Genomic DNA, 17,606 nt, shown 5'->3' on the forward strand with positions numbered 1-17,606 from the left:
TCAAACTACCACACAATTGCACTCACCTCACACGCTAGTAAAGTAATGCTCAAAATTCTCCAAGTCAGACTTCAGCAATACATGAACCATGAACTTCCAGATGTTCAAGCTGGTTTTAGAAAAGGCAGAGGAACCAGAGATCAAAGTGCCAACATCCGCTGGATCATTGAAAAAGCAAGAGAGTTCCAGAAAAACATCTATTTCTGCTTTATTGACTACACCAAAGCCTTTGACTATGCGGATCACAATAAACTGTGGAAAATTCTGAAAGAGATGGGAATACCAGACTACCTGACCTGCCTCTTGAGAAACCTGTATGCAGGTCAGGAAGCAACAGTTAGAACTGGACATGGAACAACAGACTGGTTCCAAACAGGAAAAGGAGTACGTCACCCTGCTTGTTTAACTTATATGCAGAGTCCATCATGAGAAATGCTGGGCTGGAAGAAGCACAAGCTGGAATCAAGATTGCCAGGAGAAATATCAATAACCTCAGATATGCAGATGACACCACCCTTATGGCAGAAAGTAAAGAAGAACTAAAAAGCCTCTTGATGAAAGTGAAAGAGGAGAGTGAAAAAGTTGGCTTAAAGCTCAACATTCAGAAAACTAAGATCATGGCATCTGGTCCGTCACTTTATGGGAAATAGATGGGGAAACAGTGGCTGACTTTATTTTTCTGGGCTCCAAAATCAGTGCAGATGGTGATTGCAGCCATGAAATTAAAAGACGCTTACTCCTTGGAAGGAAAGTTATAACCAACCTAGACAGCATATTGAAAAGCAGAGACATCAGTTTATCAACAAAGGTCCATCTAGTCAAGGCTATGGTTTTTCCAGTAGTCATGTATGGATGTGAAAGTTGGACTATAAAGAAAGCTAAGCACTGAAGAATTGATACTTTTGAACTATGGTGTTAGAGAAGACTCTTGAGAGTCCCTTGAACTGCAAGAAGATCCAACCAGTCCATCCTAAAGTTGATCAGTCCTGGGTGTTAATTGGAAGGACTGATGTTGAAGCTGAAACTCCAATACTTTGGCCACCTGATGTGAAGAGCTGACTCATTGGAAAAGACCCTGATGCTGGGAAATATTGAGGGCAGGAGGAGAAGGGGATGACAGAGAATGAGATGATTGGATGGCATCACCTACTCAATGGACATGGGTTTGGGTGGACTCTGGGAGTTGGTGATGGATAGGGACGCCTGGCGTGCTGTAATTCATGGGGTCACAAAGAGTCGGACATGACCGAGTGATTGAATTGAACTGAACTGATTATTAATGTATTTAATACAATTTTAATTTCTCACTTTGTTTTCTAATTTTCCATTGAAGTCTTCCAACTTAAAAAATTCAGGGGAGATTAGGTGCATCTTGCTTATATTTCCACATGTCTCCATAGTTAACATAAGGTTGGGTGCATAGCATGGACTTACTACATATTTTATGGAAGAAGGGAGGGAAGGAAAAATGAAGTAGGGAGGAAGGGAAGAAGGGTAAAGGAGGAGAGGAGGATAGGAGAGAAGAGATATGGGAGAAGAGAGGAAAGAAGAGGAAATAAGGAGTAAAATAAGTGAAAATGTTTAGTCAGGAGTAGAAAACCAATAACAATATGGCATGGTTTCATGATTTGGAGTAGAACTCTTAATAATTTCACAGGTGACTTGACTGTTCTTTATCTAAATCTACTTTTTTGATACTTTTGATACATATGTACAATCACAGTTGTTTGAATACATTATAGATGTGTTTTTACCTGTGGCTCATTTACACTGATGTGTGGCAGAGGCCAACACAATATTGTAGGGCAATTGTCCTCCAAAAAAACTTTTTTCCAAATATTTTAAAGTATTTAATTTGTTTGGTTTATACACACACACTGAAAGGTATGAGGGAAAACACAGAATGAAGCATAAATTCATGTAAACAGGCTAATTCGAAGTTTCGCTTTTCAACTTATTTACCTTAGACCCATCTTCAGCTTTCAGGTTGGTTGGGGTGGTGAGGCCTAAGGCAGCTTCTGAAATTTCTGAGTGGCTCTAATCAGGACAAGATAGTTCTAATAGTCTTGAGTTATATATACAGTCTACTGAGGCCATCAGATGTCTCACTACTGGATCCTCCAAGCTGGCTCAATGACCAGGGTCTGCCTTTGAGCACTTTGTCAACAGTCAACTTCATGACTGCTCTGACCACATCTGCTTCATCAGCCCTGAAGTCAGTCAGTTCATCAAGGACACTGGCAACCCAAGTATTAAAAATTTTTTTTCCATGGGTAGATATTGACCAAGCCATTAGGTGTTAAATTTGTTAATTTAAAACTGCTATATGTTACATGGCAGCTTGAATGGGAGGGCTGTTTGGGGGAGAATCGATACATGTTTATGTATGGCTGAGTTCCTTTGCTGTTCATCTGAAACTATCACAACATTGTTGATTGACTATACCCCAGTACAAAATTTAAAAAAAATTTCTTTTTTGTAAAAAGTGCTATAATTGGGACTTCCTTGGTGGTCCAGTGGCTAAGACTACAGCTCCCAATGCAGGGGACATGAGTTCGATCCCTGGCCAGGAAACTAGATCCTGTGTGCTACAACTAAGGCCCAATGCAGCCAAATAAATAAATAAACAAAATAAATATTTTAAAAGTGCTATAATCTTAATAAGAAGTAATAAAGTTGTTATCCAATTTAAGATAAAAAAATTGGGGGGAGCGATTATTTACCAGATGGTGAAATTATGATCATATATGATAGTAAAAAAGAATGAAAATAATGTAATAACATGTAAAAATGAATTCAAAACAGGTAATAATCCTGCTAATTTAACTAAATCTAATTAGAATGATTATGGGTAGTCTAAGTGATCTAGTTTGGCTGACTAGATTTTTCCTTAGTAAAATAGTCGATTTTTCTCTTTGACTTAGTACCTGATAGACTTAGTACAAAGGTACTTGTTTATAATTTGAAATGACATATTTTTCATGATTTTCCAATAGTACTAATTCCTACAGAACCAATACTTTCTCAAAATTTTGCTCTCTACTGAGAGGGTATTTTTATTCACTAAATAAACATTTTATTTTGTTTAAAAAATAGAATTAAATATTTAGAAAATGAAAGTGTGGAGAACAGTCAAAGATTAAAAGCAATAGAAGTATATCACAAAGGAATTTTTCAGTGCTTTTACAGTAAACATTAAATACTTCTAAAAATGTCAATAAGTGACATTTGCAGATAAAATTTTTTTCTGCAAAACTGAGAGATTAAATGTTAAAATGTTTGTTATATAAAGAACTGATGTACCAAGAAATTAAAAAACATTGAAATCAATGAAATCAAAATAAAAAATTGAACAAAGGAAATAAACTATACGGAAGAGAGGAAACACATTATTTCTTATACAATATTTGAGAAAAAATAAAGTTGAAGCACACTAGTATTAAAATAAATGTAATTTAAAACAATAGTAAGTCTCCATTTTCACCTGTAAACTTTGCAAATAGTTTTAATGACAATGTTTTATAATTTAACCAACAGTATTTAAAGTGATAAATTTTGTAAGGGAAACTTAATTAACTGAGATATCCAACTCCTTTCTTTGGTGAGCAGACAGCTATCCAAACTCCCCAGTCAGAAGATAGATTTTGTATGATTCTTTTATTCAGTCCACAATCCAATTATTAGCATGTGAAATGCATGCATGTGTGCTAAGTTGCTTCATTTGTGTCTGACTTTTTGCAACCCCATGGGCTGTAGCCCACCAGACTCCTTTGTCCATGGGATTCTCCAGTATTCTTGCCAGGAGAATGGAGTTGCCATGCCCTCATTTAGGAGATCTTCCCAACCCAGGGATTAAACCCACATCTCTTATGCCTCCTGCATTGGCAGGCAGGTTCTTTACCACTAGCGCCACCTGGTAGGCAGAATATGATAGATGTGATGTTATATATTGTTTTGGCATAACTAAATCTCTTGTTCCAGAAAAATCTTTGACTATAGTTGCAGTGCTGCTTAGTCGCTCAATCGTGTCTGATTCTTTGCAACTGCATGGACTGTAGCCTGACAGGCTCCTCTGTGGGATTTTCCAAGCAAGAATACTGGAGCAGTTTGCCATTTCTTACTCCAGGGGGTTTTCCTGACCCGCGTCTCTTGAATATCCTGCATTGCATCTTTATGACAGAGGAAATAAGACATCTGAGCTTGAAGCCTTTCTTGTATAAATATTAAACAGCAGTTGACTTAAAAAGCAAAACAAAGTAAAATAAAACACAAACAAACCAATTAAGAAACAAACAGGAGTGGTTTCCGACCCTGGCTTTACCCATGTCATTTTAGGCTACAGCTAAATGTACTTCCTTGAGGCCTGAGAGATTCCTGGGACCTGAATAGACTTTAAACTGGTGGTGATGTTTCCTCCAATTACCTCATTGTCCCGCAGAAAACATGTATTCATTGTCAGCTAAACAAAAACTCCTGATTTGATTAACTATGTCCTTCAGTACTCTTGCTACGGAGCAGTGTACTTAACTCACATTTTGCTGCAATGTGGCACGCCAGCTAGTCTTACATATTGCTGGTGGCAATGAAAACTCTTATCTTGAGGACATATATTTGACACTTAAGAATAGAAATATTTATATTCTTTGGTTGACAGATAATTCAATAATGTATGATCTGATATGCCCATCCCTAGGAATCCTTCAAAGAAGTATCCTATGTTTGAAAAGTTGGAAAATATCCAAATGTAATGTCAAATGGAAGTAAATAGTTATAATCCAACTGTCCAGTGTCACTGGCCACAGAATTCATTTTGCCTCCTCTTGACAGAGTATCATGCAACCATTAAAACTGATCATGAAAATTATCTAACAATATTAAAATGTTTATAATCCATGGTATTATCTGCAAATATGTGTTAGTACTATATATTTAGTATGATTACAACTAAATGAATTATATGCATGGAAGGAAAAAGAAAAAGTGGACATAATAATTCAAAAACACCACAAAGAGCAAAGCTTAGGTAAGATCATATTTTTAAAAACATGGTGTTTTCCATATTGCTTATAATATGGCTATATGATTTTCATAAAGAAAAGTAGGCCAAGTGAAGAGTTGGTAAAGGGAAATACTTAAACAGCCAATCATTTGGTAGTATAAGATTATTTCATATATTTAATTTTTAAACCAATGACTTCTAACAGAAATCATCAGCTGGTAGCTAAGGAAGTCACATTTCATGGAAATTAGTCCTGTGATTCCAAAACTGAAAACTAGTTAGAATCCATTTTTTATCTGTGTGATTCTATCAGTTGAAATATATATAAATTAACCCATAATAGTTTATTTTGAAAAGCAAGCCATATTATTTGCTGATAATATATCCTTTTTTCAATACTTCAGTTCTTGTTCAGCTTGAGAAATTCTATTTCTCTGGATCATTGGAACACATTCAGAAATTCCACCTACCCGGAAGCCCCACCAAATCCAGAAATTTCACCAGCAGAGACTGAGCCGAGGATAAAGAGGATCGTGGAGAAACTAGACCAGCTGATCCCACCCAGGCCCTTCACCAACGTGAGCTCCACCACCAGCGCCACACACAGCAGAGCCACCCTCCTCAGCCCTCGAGACACACACTGCAGGGGGGACCGGCTGGACGTCCTGCTGGAGATGAGGGACCACTTGGGACGCAGGAAGGAATACGGTGGGGATTTCCTCAGGGCCAGGGTATTTTCCCCAGCCCTGAAGGCGGGTGCTTCAGGAAAGGTGACAGACTTCAACAACGGCACCTACCTCGTGAGCTTCACCCTGTTCTGGGAGGGCCGGGTGTCCCTGTCTGTCCTGCTCATCCACCCCAGTGAGGGGGTGTCGGCTCTCTGGAGGGCCAGGAACCAAGGCTACGACAGGGTGAACTTCACAGGCCAGTTTGCTAATGGCTCCTCCCCAGTCTTCTCTAAATGTGGCCTGACCCTTCACACCAGTGCTGAACTCTGTGAGTACTTGGACTATCGCGACCAGGAAGCCTTCTACTGCTTGAAGCCTCCCCAAGTTCCCTGTGAGGCGCTGACCCATGTGACTACCAGGAATGCAAACGTGTCCTATATTAGACAGAAAGAATGGGCTCTTTTTGACAGGTAAACAGCCTTCAAATATTATTGATACAAAGAGGGAGACTTAGGTTCAGGCCAACTCTGCTTAATAACTTTTCATAATCAAGCTCCCTTAAGTCAATTGTGTTGACTAGGTTATAATCAGAGTCAGTGGGGATGGTAATATATTAACAGGGTCCCAAATAGTTCACCTCCTCAACTGTGGTTTTAGTCATCCTGAACTGTTTGTAAAAAGAGTATAACCCATGAAGCAATAGGTCTATAGTTCTCCATGACTTGTCATAGTTTCAGATTCAGTAATTTTCTGGAGACTAACATTTTCTATGATGTATTCCATGAGATGCCAATCCTAGAGAGTGTCAATAGATGCTATGCAAAAACAAAGACAAAAACAGAACAACAATGACAAAAAAACCCCAAACAAACCAACCAAAAACCCACAGGGAGTGAATGTTATCATTATTTGGTCTACCTCACCCTTTATATCAAATGACTCACCAAATCTCATGAATTGTACCTTCCAAATACTTCCTGAACCCAGCCATTTCACACCATTGCTGTTCCCTCTGTTCTTGCATAAACTATCATCCCACCTCAGATTATTGCAGCAATCTCCAGAGATGTTTCCTTGCTTACAGCCTGGTTTCCTTCCTATCCATACTGCATTCAGACCACTGTTTTACTTTTCCTTGCCTAAAATCCTTAATAAGGTCCCATTCCTCTAAGGATGAAATCTAAACTCTTTAGTATGTTTACAAGGACTTGTCTCTCTCTGAAGCCGCTTATCTCACCTTTCAGCTACCTTGCTCTCTGTCAGGTAAATTGAACTCCTTTAATTATATAAAAGGACCATGCTGTCTCTCAGCTCTGGCATTTCACAAGCCTGCATCTAAACATCATTTCTGCTTTGTTTGGGTAAACTTCTGCTGCTGCTGCTAAGTCGCTTCAGTCGTGCCCGACTCTGTGCGACCCCATAGACGGCAGCCCACCAGGCTCTGCCGTCCCTGGGATTCTCCAGGCAAGAACCCTAGAGTGGGTTGCCATTTCCTTCTCCAATGCATGAAAGTGAAAAGTGAAAGTGAAGTTGCTCAGTACTGTCTGACTCTTTGAGACCCCATGGACTGTAGCCTACCAGACTCCTCCATCTATGGGATTTTCCAGGCAAAAGTACTGGAGTGGGTTGCCATTGCCTTCTCTGTTTGGGTAAACTGCTAGTCCCATATTCTTCCATTGTACTCTATTCTCCCCCAATCAAAATACTCATTACACTATTAAATCTCAGATAAATATTTTATATCCTCTGCCAAGCTATAAGCTCTGTGACCCAATAACTGTGCCTATTGGGTTGGCTAAAACATTCATTTGGGTTTTTCTGTAACATCTTATGGAAAAACCCAAATGAACCTTTTGGTCAATCAAACTTTGTTCAACATTCATTCATTCAATTTGTAAACAGTTCTCACTTTCTATATTCCAGACATAGCCCTAGGTGTTGAGAATTTAACATTCTGGGATGGGGTAGAAAGGCAACAAAGACATTTGTAACATAAAGTCATCAGAATAAGATTTGAATGTGATAGTGAATGCTATTTTAAAAGCATGGTCAGGTAAGTACCTTGAGCAGCAACCTGAGAATGGGTTACTTGAACAGCAACCTGAATGAAGTGAGGAAGTGAGCCACGTGCATTTGAGGGGAACACTATTTCAAGAAGGGGACTAGAACCTGAAGCATCAGCATGCTGGAATCTTCCAGGAACATGAAGGGGACCATCGAGGCTGGAATGCAGTGAATGAAGGAAAAAGGAGTTCCAGCAAGTAGGTAGAGCCTTGGAATATCTATTGACTTTAGTATCGATTCCTTCAAGTCAGATAGAACATGAAACACTTCTCAAAATTATTTGACTATAGACCACCTACTTAATGGATTATTTTAAGGGGTTGTGGTTCTATAGTAAATGCTGCTGCAGAATGGCCTTGGTTTTCTAAAACATGTTCAGAAAAGTAAGTTGAATAGCATAGTATCCTGGAAATTCAAGTTCAAATCCAATTCAAACTTTATGATGATGCAAGGGGAGGGGGCAGGATACAACAGACCCTACCTGGCTATAAGCTTTCCCTTCCACGCCTAGGTCGCCTTTATTTCTTTTTGTTTTCCTGGTCAAGGTTTGAAAAAATCCATTGATCTTATAGCTCATCCAAAAAAGGCTGGATTTTTTCAAATAAATATTATGCTAATAACTAAAGGACACATAATCATGGAGACATAAAGGCCTAAATAATCACAAAAGCGTAGAGACCTCCCTGCCTTGAAAGTCTCCAAACCACATCTCAACTCTATGCTCAGAGATTACCTGTGCTGATTCCGTATTTCCTGTTCACTACATCTGCTCCCTCTTGAGAAAATGGTCCTCCTTGCAGTTTGGGATGGAGGAGCTCTCCTTGCACATTCTCCTGTCTGCTCTCAGGAATGCTAAGTTCTGGGTCTGGCAGGTCTGCAGATCTGTATTTTGGATCTAATCATACTTCTCAGGTGAGCTATGTTCATGACAATAATCTGCCTAACTCCATTTTACTTCCCAAAGGACACATTTACTTCCTCCATACCCTGCTCTATTCAAACCATTTATCCCTCCCTCCCTCACCACACACCCCTCTGCTCTCCCCTGCCCGTCAATGCATAGAAGTAGAGATAAGAATCTGTTCACAGGTGTAGTTGAGTTCATAGGTGATTCCGAATCCATGAACTCTCATGCATCATTCTCTCACTAAGATCAAGGGCCCCTTCTTAGGCCCAAGCCAGGTTCTGTGGCATCTTCCTTTCCCAGAAGTCCAGGGACTAAGCCTATTTCTCTTTCATTTGTCACATAATATTAACAGATACATTTTCCCACCAAGGTCCTCTCTCCCAACATTGGCTGCAGAATCAGATGCTACCTCCTCAGATACTCAATTCTTTGAAGTTAAAAAAAGGTTTTTTTCTTCTTAATTTAAGAGTTTTATTGATAACCATGATGGAAATATAAGCAAAGGGGTTATCGTATGAGAAGACATCATACAGGCAACAAGTTGTTGGCAATTCTTTTATTTCTGTTATATTTCTATATTGCTATCAAATTCATTCAATCCTTCTGTGGGTGGAAGGGATGATTATAGACTCCCTTCTGAAATGTAATACACAGACACTCTCAAGAATACTAAGACAAGGCACACCTAAATGAATGTCTTCTTACTACGAGTACATGTTTTTAATCCTAATTTTAATGGCCCATCACAGTTTGGCTTTGGTAACCAAATTTACAAGGTAGCCAGATATTGGTCTCTTTTGTCAACTTCAAACTTACCTGGAATGGATGTGGGAAAAGCAATGTTTCAAGTTTCCCATTGAGACAAAGTTTAATTTGTGCCACAGGTAAGTCTCATAGGATCCTCAGTAAGAATACTCTGGAGTGACTATGCCCATTTCACTTTTGTGGAATTTAATCATAGACATACTAAAGAGCTTGGCCAATATAGGTTGCATCTAGTAAGTGGCAGAGTCAGAATTGGAATCCCAACATACCGTAGTCTGGTTACTTCCCTGGTGGCATAATGGTAAAAGAATCTGCCTGCCAATGCAGGAGATGCAGGAAACACGGATCCAATGCCTGGGTTGGGAAGATCCACTGGAGGAGGCAATGGCAATCCACTCCAGTATTCTTGCCTGGAGAATTCCTGTGGACAGAGGAGCCTGGCAGGCTACGGTCCATAGGGTTGCAAAGAGTTAGCATGACTGAAGTGCCTTGGCACACATGCACAAGCCCTGTTTGCAAGGAGATAATAGGGAACAGGAAATTTCCTGGAGGATTTGTGAAGGAAAAGAGTATATGGAGGAGAGGCTGGATAAGGAGGTTTTATCTTTCCTCCTGGATAAGGAGGAGTCATCTTCCCATGACTTTCCATCATCAACCTACAGTTGACGATCTTGGTTCTTATCCTGTAGGTTGATGATGGAAAGTCATGGAAAGATTCTGTGTAGAGGAGCAAAACAGGCAGCATACAGGATATATTTAAGTGGGATAACCCTAAAGGGCATAAAGACAATATTATAACAATCTAGGATGTAGCTCTCTGATGTCCTTGTATCAACAGCATCTGCATCTCTTGAGAGTTTTGTTAGAAATCCAAATCTGTGGACTCCACCCCAGAACTAGTTTTCTCTAGTGTTATTGAGGTATGATTGACAAATACAAGCTGTATATTATTAAGGTTACAACGTGACGTTTTGAGACATGTATGTGTTGTAAAATTTCCCAGGTGGTGCTAGTGGTAAAGAAACTGCCTGCCAATACAGGAGACATAAGAGAGGTGGGTTCGATCCCTGTGTCAGGAAGATCCCCTGGAGGAAGGCATGGCAACCCACTCCCACATTCTTGCCTGGAGAACCCCATGGACAGAGGAGCCTGGTAGGTTATATAGCCCATGGGGTCACGGAGAGTTGGACACAACTGAAGCGACTTAGCCAGCATGCATGTGTATGTTGTAAAACAATTACTAAAATCAAGCTGATTAACATACCCATCGTCTCACATAGTTTACATTTTTGTCTTTATGGTGAGAACACTATATCTACTTTCTCAGCAGATGTCAAGTATACACCGTTATTAACTATAGTCACCATTCTGTACATTAGAGCCCCAGAACTTAGTCATCTTAAAACTGAAAGTTTGTATCCCTTAACCAACATCTCCCCACTTCCCCAACCCTCAACTCTTCAACATTTTACTTTCTGTTTCTATTCTCTCTGTGCTGTGCTTAGTCACTGCGTCGTGTCTGACTCTTTGTGACCCCATAGACTGTAGCTCACCAGGCTCCGCTGTCTGTGGGATTTCCCAGGCAAGAACACTGGAGTAGGCGGCCATTTGTTTCTCCATATCTGGCTTGTTTTATTTAGCAAAATGGTCTCTAGAGTCATCCATATTGTTGCAAATGGCAGGACTTTCTTAAGGCTGAGCAATATTCCACTGTACATATAAACCATATTTTTCTTTATCTATTTATTCACTGATAGACACTTAGGTTGTTCCCATATCACAGCTATTGCCAATAATGCTGCTATGACCACAGAACTACAGATATCTCTTCAAGTTTGCAGAACTCTTATATCAGAAGCTCTGAAGATGAAGCCCAGCGATCTGAGTTACAACAAGCACTCTAGATGATTCTGATGCAAACTTGAATTAGAGAAGTACTCGCCTAGGAAAATATCCATGAAGGACTAAATTGCTATGAGTGCTAAATGTGGTAGAATGTGGTCAAAAATAATTTGGATGGTAAAATCGAAGAGATTTATACTTGATTAATTGCACATACAATGTGAGTGACTCTCTGGATCTCTGGATTCCTATCATTAGCAGGAGAACAGTTTTACAGAATCCTGGCCTGTTTGCTTTCTGCATAATATCTAAAATATATCAAAATAAAGAAAAAATGTATTTACAGAGAGTTGAGAGTGGTTTGATCTTTCTAAGTCCCCTGTGATCTGTTCTTACTTTAATGTCTCAACTGTTATCAGGCTAATTTGTTTTCTCGTTTCTTAAAGGTCCAACGTGGGGGTTGAAATAATGAAGAACTTTGCCTCCATCAAGGTCTTAGCGTGTGGCAGTAAGTCTGTTGTGTTAAAAATTTATCCATTTAATGGATATCCTTACTTTAAGAGATATTTATTGAACATTAACCATTTCAATCTTTCATTTCCTGGGATAAATAGTATCAATCATCTTGGGCTTTGCAGAAGGGGTTTTATTCTTGGAAATTATTTTCATATAAATTTAAACCAATTTTCATCTTGAGCCAGCTATAAAAGGCTAGGCAACCCTTCATTTCAGCTGCTTTCTCTCAAAATGTGCAGGTTATTTGTATTTGTATTTCAACTTGGGATTTGTTCCTGAAAAGCCAATAATTGGGTACTGGTGAAAATATCTCAAATGAACTACAGAGCTTGGAAACTTTTTTGATGGTCTCTAATCTCTCTTTCAGCCAAACCATCTCAGTTAAAGTTGTATAAACTAAAATTCCTGTGGATTTCTTTCAGTTTTTTCACATAAACTTCAGTGGTCAATTCAAAGCCATCTCAGTTATCAAAGTGATGTTTCTGCTATACTGAAATTAAAGTGAACTTCAAAGAAGCAAATTACTTCCATTTTAACAGTCAGTAGGGTATACATCTATCTACTGCCCTTTTCTCATATATTCAGAAAATGTTTATTGAGGACCTACTATAGGCAAAGAACTTTGCTAAACCCTGTGGGGATATAAATAAACCAGAAACCCAGATCTAAAGCTCATGGGCTCTGGGTGAAAGATAGATTCCTTCCCTGCCATGGCAACCATCATCCATACCTAATTTTTACATCAATGAAAGTTCTTTGACTCTTTAGGCCAATTAATTTGTAACACCCCTGCTTGATTTCCCTCTTGCCTAGATAGTAATTTCTAGTAAAGTCTTATAAGATGTTGTGTTCCTAAACATATATCCCAAATCCGAGCAATGTAGGCAGATAACAAAAAGATGTGGCTTTAATAAAATGATGTATTTATTTATTTATTGGCTGCACTGGGCCTTCGTTGCTGCACATGGGCTTTCTCTAGCTGTGGTGAACAGAGGCTACCCCTCTTTGTAGTGCATGGGCTTCTCATTGTGGTGGCTTCTCTTGTTGTAGAGTACAGTCTATAGTAGTTGTGGCTCTTGGGCTTAGTTGCTCTGTGGCATGTGGCATCTTTTCGGGCCAGGGACTGAACGCTGTCACCTGTGTTGGCATGTGGATTCTTAACCACTGGACCACCAGAGAAGTCCCAAGATTTTTTTTTAGCTTATTTATTTATTTTAATTGGAGGATAATTACAATATCGTGATGTGGCTGATTCATGTTGATGTATGCCAAGATGGGTTTTAAAGTGGCAAAGGATAAAAATGGCTCAGTCACACATGGATGGAAAGATTTTGATATGAATCAGCGAGTTCAGCTTAGGCCACTTTTAAGGTGGAGTATTTGGGCTTCTCGGGTGGCTCAGATGATAAAGAATCCACCAGCAATGCAGGAGACCTGGGTTCCCTCTCTGGGTTGGGAAGATCCCCTGGAGGAGGGCATGGCAACCCACACCAGTATCCATGCCTGGAGAATCTCCACTGACAGAGGACAGAGTTGGACATGACTGAGCGACTAAGCACTGCAAAGTGGACTATTCAGAAAAAGCAGATAGTGTTCTTCTCTTTTTCTGCACTAATCAGACCACACAGAATATTAAATTCAGTTATGGGCACAAGGAAGAAACATTGAAGGAGTTTTCTGTGAACTAGTAAACATGGTTCTGATATATACAGAATAACAAGCAGTAGCCACTTCGTAAATGGATTCAAACTTTCTCCATGGGTACGTAGTTTGAGGAAGAGATGTCCAGTCCTGCCTGGCCAGTGTCATGGGAATGATATTCAGTTGGGCTACTGATTCCTGCTTGTTACCACCACGCATTTCTCCCTCAGTTTTGGCTAGCTGTCTCACAACTGCATGGCCTTAGGAACAACATGAAGCCCTGGGAAACACTGAAAATTCACAAGGGACAAATCCAACCCCACGCTATGTGTGTGCATGCTCGGTCATCCAGTCGTGTCTAACTCTTTGAGACTCTATGGATTGTAGCCCTCAAGGCTCCTCTGTCCACGGGATTTTCCAGGCAAGAATACTGGAGTGGGTTGCCATTTTCTACTCAAAGGGATCTTCCCAACCCAGGGGTCAAACCTGTGTCTCTTGTGTCTCCTGCGCTGGCAGGCAGATTCTTTACCACTAATCCACCTGGGAAGCCCCAACCCCATTCTAGGGACTACCATTCATTATTGAGATTATTCAAAAGTGATAAGTTTTAAGTCATCCTTTTAACATGATCTTGTTAAGTAAATATTTGGGAAGAAGACAGGAGAGCAGCAATAGAGAAGGGCGGAGGGAAAGGGGGAAACAGAGAAAGAAAATGAGGAAACTGTCTTTGAAATAATTTGTGATAATAAAAATTGCTGATTGTGGGAATTTTTATCACCAGAGAGTAAGAACATAACAAAATGTCAGCTCGGCATGAAGAGTCCTTTCCCCAGTGGTTATACTCTGAAAAGAAAGTGGATTGCAGCATTTTGTAAACAGAGAGAATTAAATGAAACAAAAACTATAAATGACTGCTTGAAGAGAAAACTTATTTACCTAATGGGAGATTCAACACTGCGTCAGTGGATTCAATATTTACCAAAAATGGTAAAAAGTATGTGTCTTATTTTGAAATTATAGTTGCCATCAGAAGTTATTTTTATAATAGAAGTCTTCATTTTCCTTTTCTAATGTTAACTATTTTTTAAAATGTGTCAAACATTTGGATTTGGGCCTTTAATCAAAAGTTAAATTTTATCTTTTCATTCTCTAATATCAACATTTTCTTCCTCTTTCTCTATTCTGGTAATAATTTCACAATTTTGTTAAGATTTTAATGCATTTGGTAAAGTTCTCTTCTTCCCATAGGCAGCAATGCTTTTTTAGTTAGAAGTGATCTTGGTCAGAATTTTATAAATATGTGCATCTAAAAATTGTATCATTATTTTCCTTTTGTTAAAACAGTTATTGGTTTTTTTTCCCCATCAGCCTTAAAATATTTTGATCTTCATGGAGTTGGGCCGTTTAAAACACATGTGCTTCTGGATGCTGAAAGACATATTTTGATTCAATGGAAAAAGCATGGTCATCCATTTATTACCCAAAGTCTGTACTCGGTAAAGGATGATAATTATATCCCACGGGAAATTGACCGGATAGCAGGAGACAAGGACACCGCCATTGTCATCACTCTTGGTCAGCATTTGAGACCCTTCCCCATCAAAATTTTTATCCGTAGGGCCATCAACATTCAAAAGGCCATAGAACGACTATTCTTGCGAAGCCCAGAGACCAAGGTGATCCTGAAAACTGAAAACACTAGGAGGATGTTTGATAATGCAGAGATGTTTAGTGATTTTCACGGTTATATTCAGAATCTTATCATGAGGGATATCTTCATGGATCTCAATGTGGGTGTTATTGATGCCTGGGACATGACTGTTGCTGACAGCACTGATAATATCCATCCTCCTGATTATGTGGTTGAAAATCAGATCAACATGTTCTTAAACTACATTTGCTAGAGGAAAAACACAGCAACAACAAAAAAACCCAGTGCTAGCCATTCTCTGTAGATGACCTCACTTATACTGCAAGGGTAGTTTAATACAATCCAAGGTAGGAGGACACAAAATTAAAAAGTTACTGTTGAAATAAACATAATTTAAAATTTACCACTTACACCATTTTACGAGTACAATTTCGTGGCATTAATAACATTCACAATACTGTGCAAGCACCATCATGATCCCAGATATTTTTTATCATCCCAAACAGAAACTTTGTATCTATTGATTAATAATTTCCCAACTGCTCTTACCCCCAGATAACTACCATTCTACTTTCTGTCTCTATGAATTAAACCATTCTAGGTAGCTCATATAAGTGGAATTATATAGTATTTTCCCATTGTACTGGCTTATTTCATTTAGTACAATATCTTTTGAGTTTCATCCATGTTGTAGCATGTGTCAGAATTTCCTTCCATTTTTGCAGATGAAAAATTCCATTGTTTTATGTATATACACATTTTGTCTTTCCAGGCATCTGTTGATGGGGATATTTGGGTTGTTTCCATCTTTTGGATATTGTGAGTAATACTGCTATGAAGAGGAAACCAAATTTAAAGGATTGTTTATAGTGCTGAGTGTGATGACAGAACAGCAAAAGATCATCATTCATAGTTTAATTGTAGGAAATATAAGTCCTGGAAATGAGCAGTCTAAATGATTAAAGTTTAGAGAAGTTTAGAGAAAATGTGAAATATAGAAGAAAACCTAGTGGAATCGTAATAGCAGTCTTTGTGCTTAAGATAATTATTTGAAATTTGTTAGCCAGTTGTTCTCTAGATTTCAGTAAGAATCAGGAATCACAGTCCAAACCTGCAAACTCATTGAGAGAAACCAGTTAGTATTATTATGTCAGTGTACAGACCCTACAAACCTGGCTCTTGCTGATCCTCAAAGTATGAGATGAGATCTCCTTGAGACGACTTCAAATGATTTTATAAGCTTTTCTCTAGATTGTCCTCTCAAAATAAAAGTACCCTCCCTTTCTATTAATATACTTGAGGTTCAGTCAGTTCAGTCACTCATCGTGTCTGACTGTGACCCCATGGACTGCAGCACGCCAGGCCTCCCTGTCCATCACCAACTCCCGGAGTTTACTCAGACTCATGTTCATAGAGTCGGTGATGCCATCCGACCATCTCATCCTCTGTCGTCCCCTTCTCCTCCTGCCTTCAATCTTTCCCAGCATCAGGGTCTTTTCCAATGAGTCATCAGCCCTTCACATCAGGTGGCCAAAGTATTGGAGTTTCAGCTTCAGCATCTATCCCTCCAATGAATATTCAGGACTGATTTTCTTTAGAATGGACTGGTTGGATCCTTGCAGTCCAAGGGACTCTCAAGAGTCTTCTCCAACACCACAGTTCAAAAGCATCAATTCTTTGGCGCTCAGCATTCTTTATGGTCCAGCTCTCACATCCATATATGACTACTGGAAAAACCATAGCTTTGACTAGATGGACCTTTGTCAGCAAAGTAATGTCTCTGCTTTTAATATGCTGTCTAGGTTGGTCATAGCTTTTCTTCCAAGGACCAAGTGTCTTTTAATTTCATGGCTGCAGTTAACATCTGCAGTGATTTTGGAGCCCAAGAAAATAAAGTCTGTCACTGTTTTCATTATTTCTCCATCTACTTGTCATTGAGTGATGGAACTGGATGCCATGATTTTAGTGTTTTTTTTTTTTTCATTTATTTTTATTAGTTGGAGGCTAATTACTTTACAATATTGTAGTGGTTTTTGTCATACATTGACATGAATCAGCCATGGATTTACATGCATTCCCTATCCTGATCCCCTCTCCCACCTCCCTCTCCACCCAATTCCTCTGGGTTAATGTTGAATTTTAAGCCAACTTTTTCACTCTCCTTTCCCACTTTCATCAAAAGGCTCTTTAGTTCCTCTACACTTTCTGCCATAACGGTGATGTCATCTGCATATCTGAGGTTATTGACATTTCTCCCAGCAATCTTGATTCCAGCTTGAACTTCATCCAGCCTGGCATTTCGCATGATGCACTCTGCATAGAAGTTAAATAAGCAAATTGACAATATACAGCCTTGACGTACTCCTTTCCTGATTTGGAACCAGTCTGTTGTTCCATGTCCGGTTCTAACTGTTGCTTCTTCACCTGCATACAGATGTCTCAGGAAGCAGGTAAGATGGTCTGGTATTCCCATCTCTTCAAGAATTTCCCACAGTTTGTTGTGATCTACACAGTCAAAGCCTTTGGTGTAATCAACAAAGCAGAAGTAGATGT

General features: G+C 39.2%; 1 protein-coding gene across 1 annotated transcript in view; it reads left to right on the forward strand.

Annotated features, from left to right (window-relative positions):
* Positions 1-15,463, forward strand: part of NXPE2 (neurexophilin and PC-esterase domain family member 2) — a 31,589-nt gene extending 16,126 nt beyond the window's left edge. Inside the window, exons 3-6 of the mRNA XM_043482970.1 lie at positions 5,404-6,137; positions 11,692-11,753; positions 14,184-14,396; positions 14,771-15,463. Coding sequence (XP_043338905.1) covers positions 5,404-6,137; positions 11,692-11,753; positions 14,184-14,396; positions 14,771-15,306 — 1,545 coding nt within the window. The 3' untranslated portion in view covers positions 15,307-15,463. The remainder of the gene's footprint in view (positions 1-5,403; positions 6,138-11,691; positions 11,754-14,183; positions 14,397-14,770) is intronic.
* The last annotated feature ends 2,143 nt before the right edge of the window (positions 15,464-17,606 follow it).

The sequence above is a fragment of the Cervus canadensis genome, chromosome 11, assembly GCF_019320065.1.
Source record: "Cervus canadensis isolate Bull #8, Minnesota chromosome 11, ASM1932006v1, whole genome shotgun sequence".
NCBI lineage: Eukaryota > Metazoa > Chordata > Mammalia > Artiodactyla > Cervidae > Cervus > Cervus canadensis.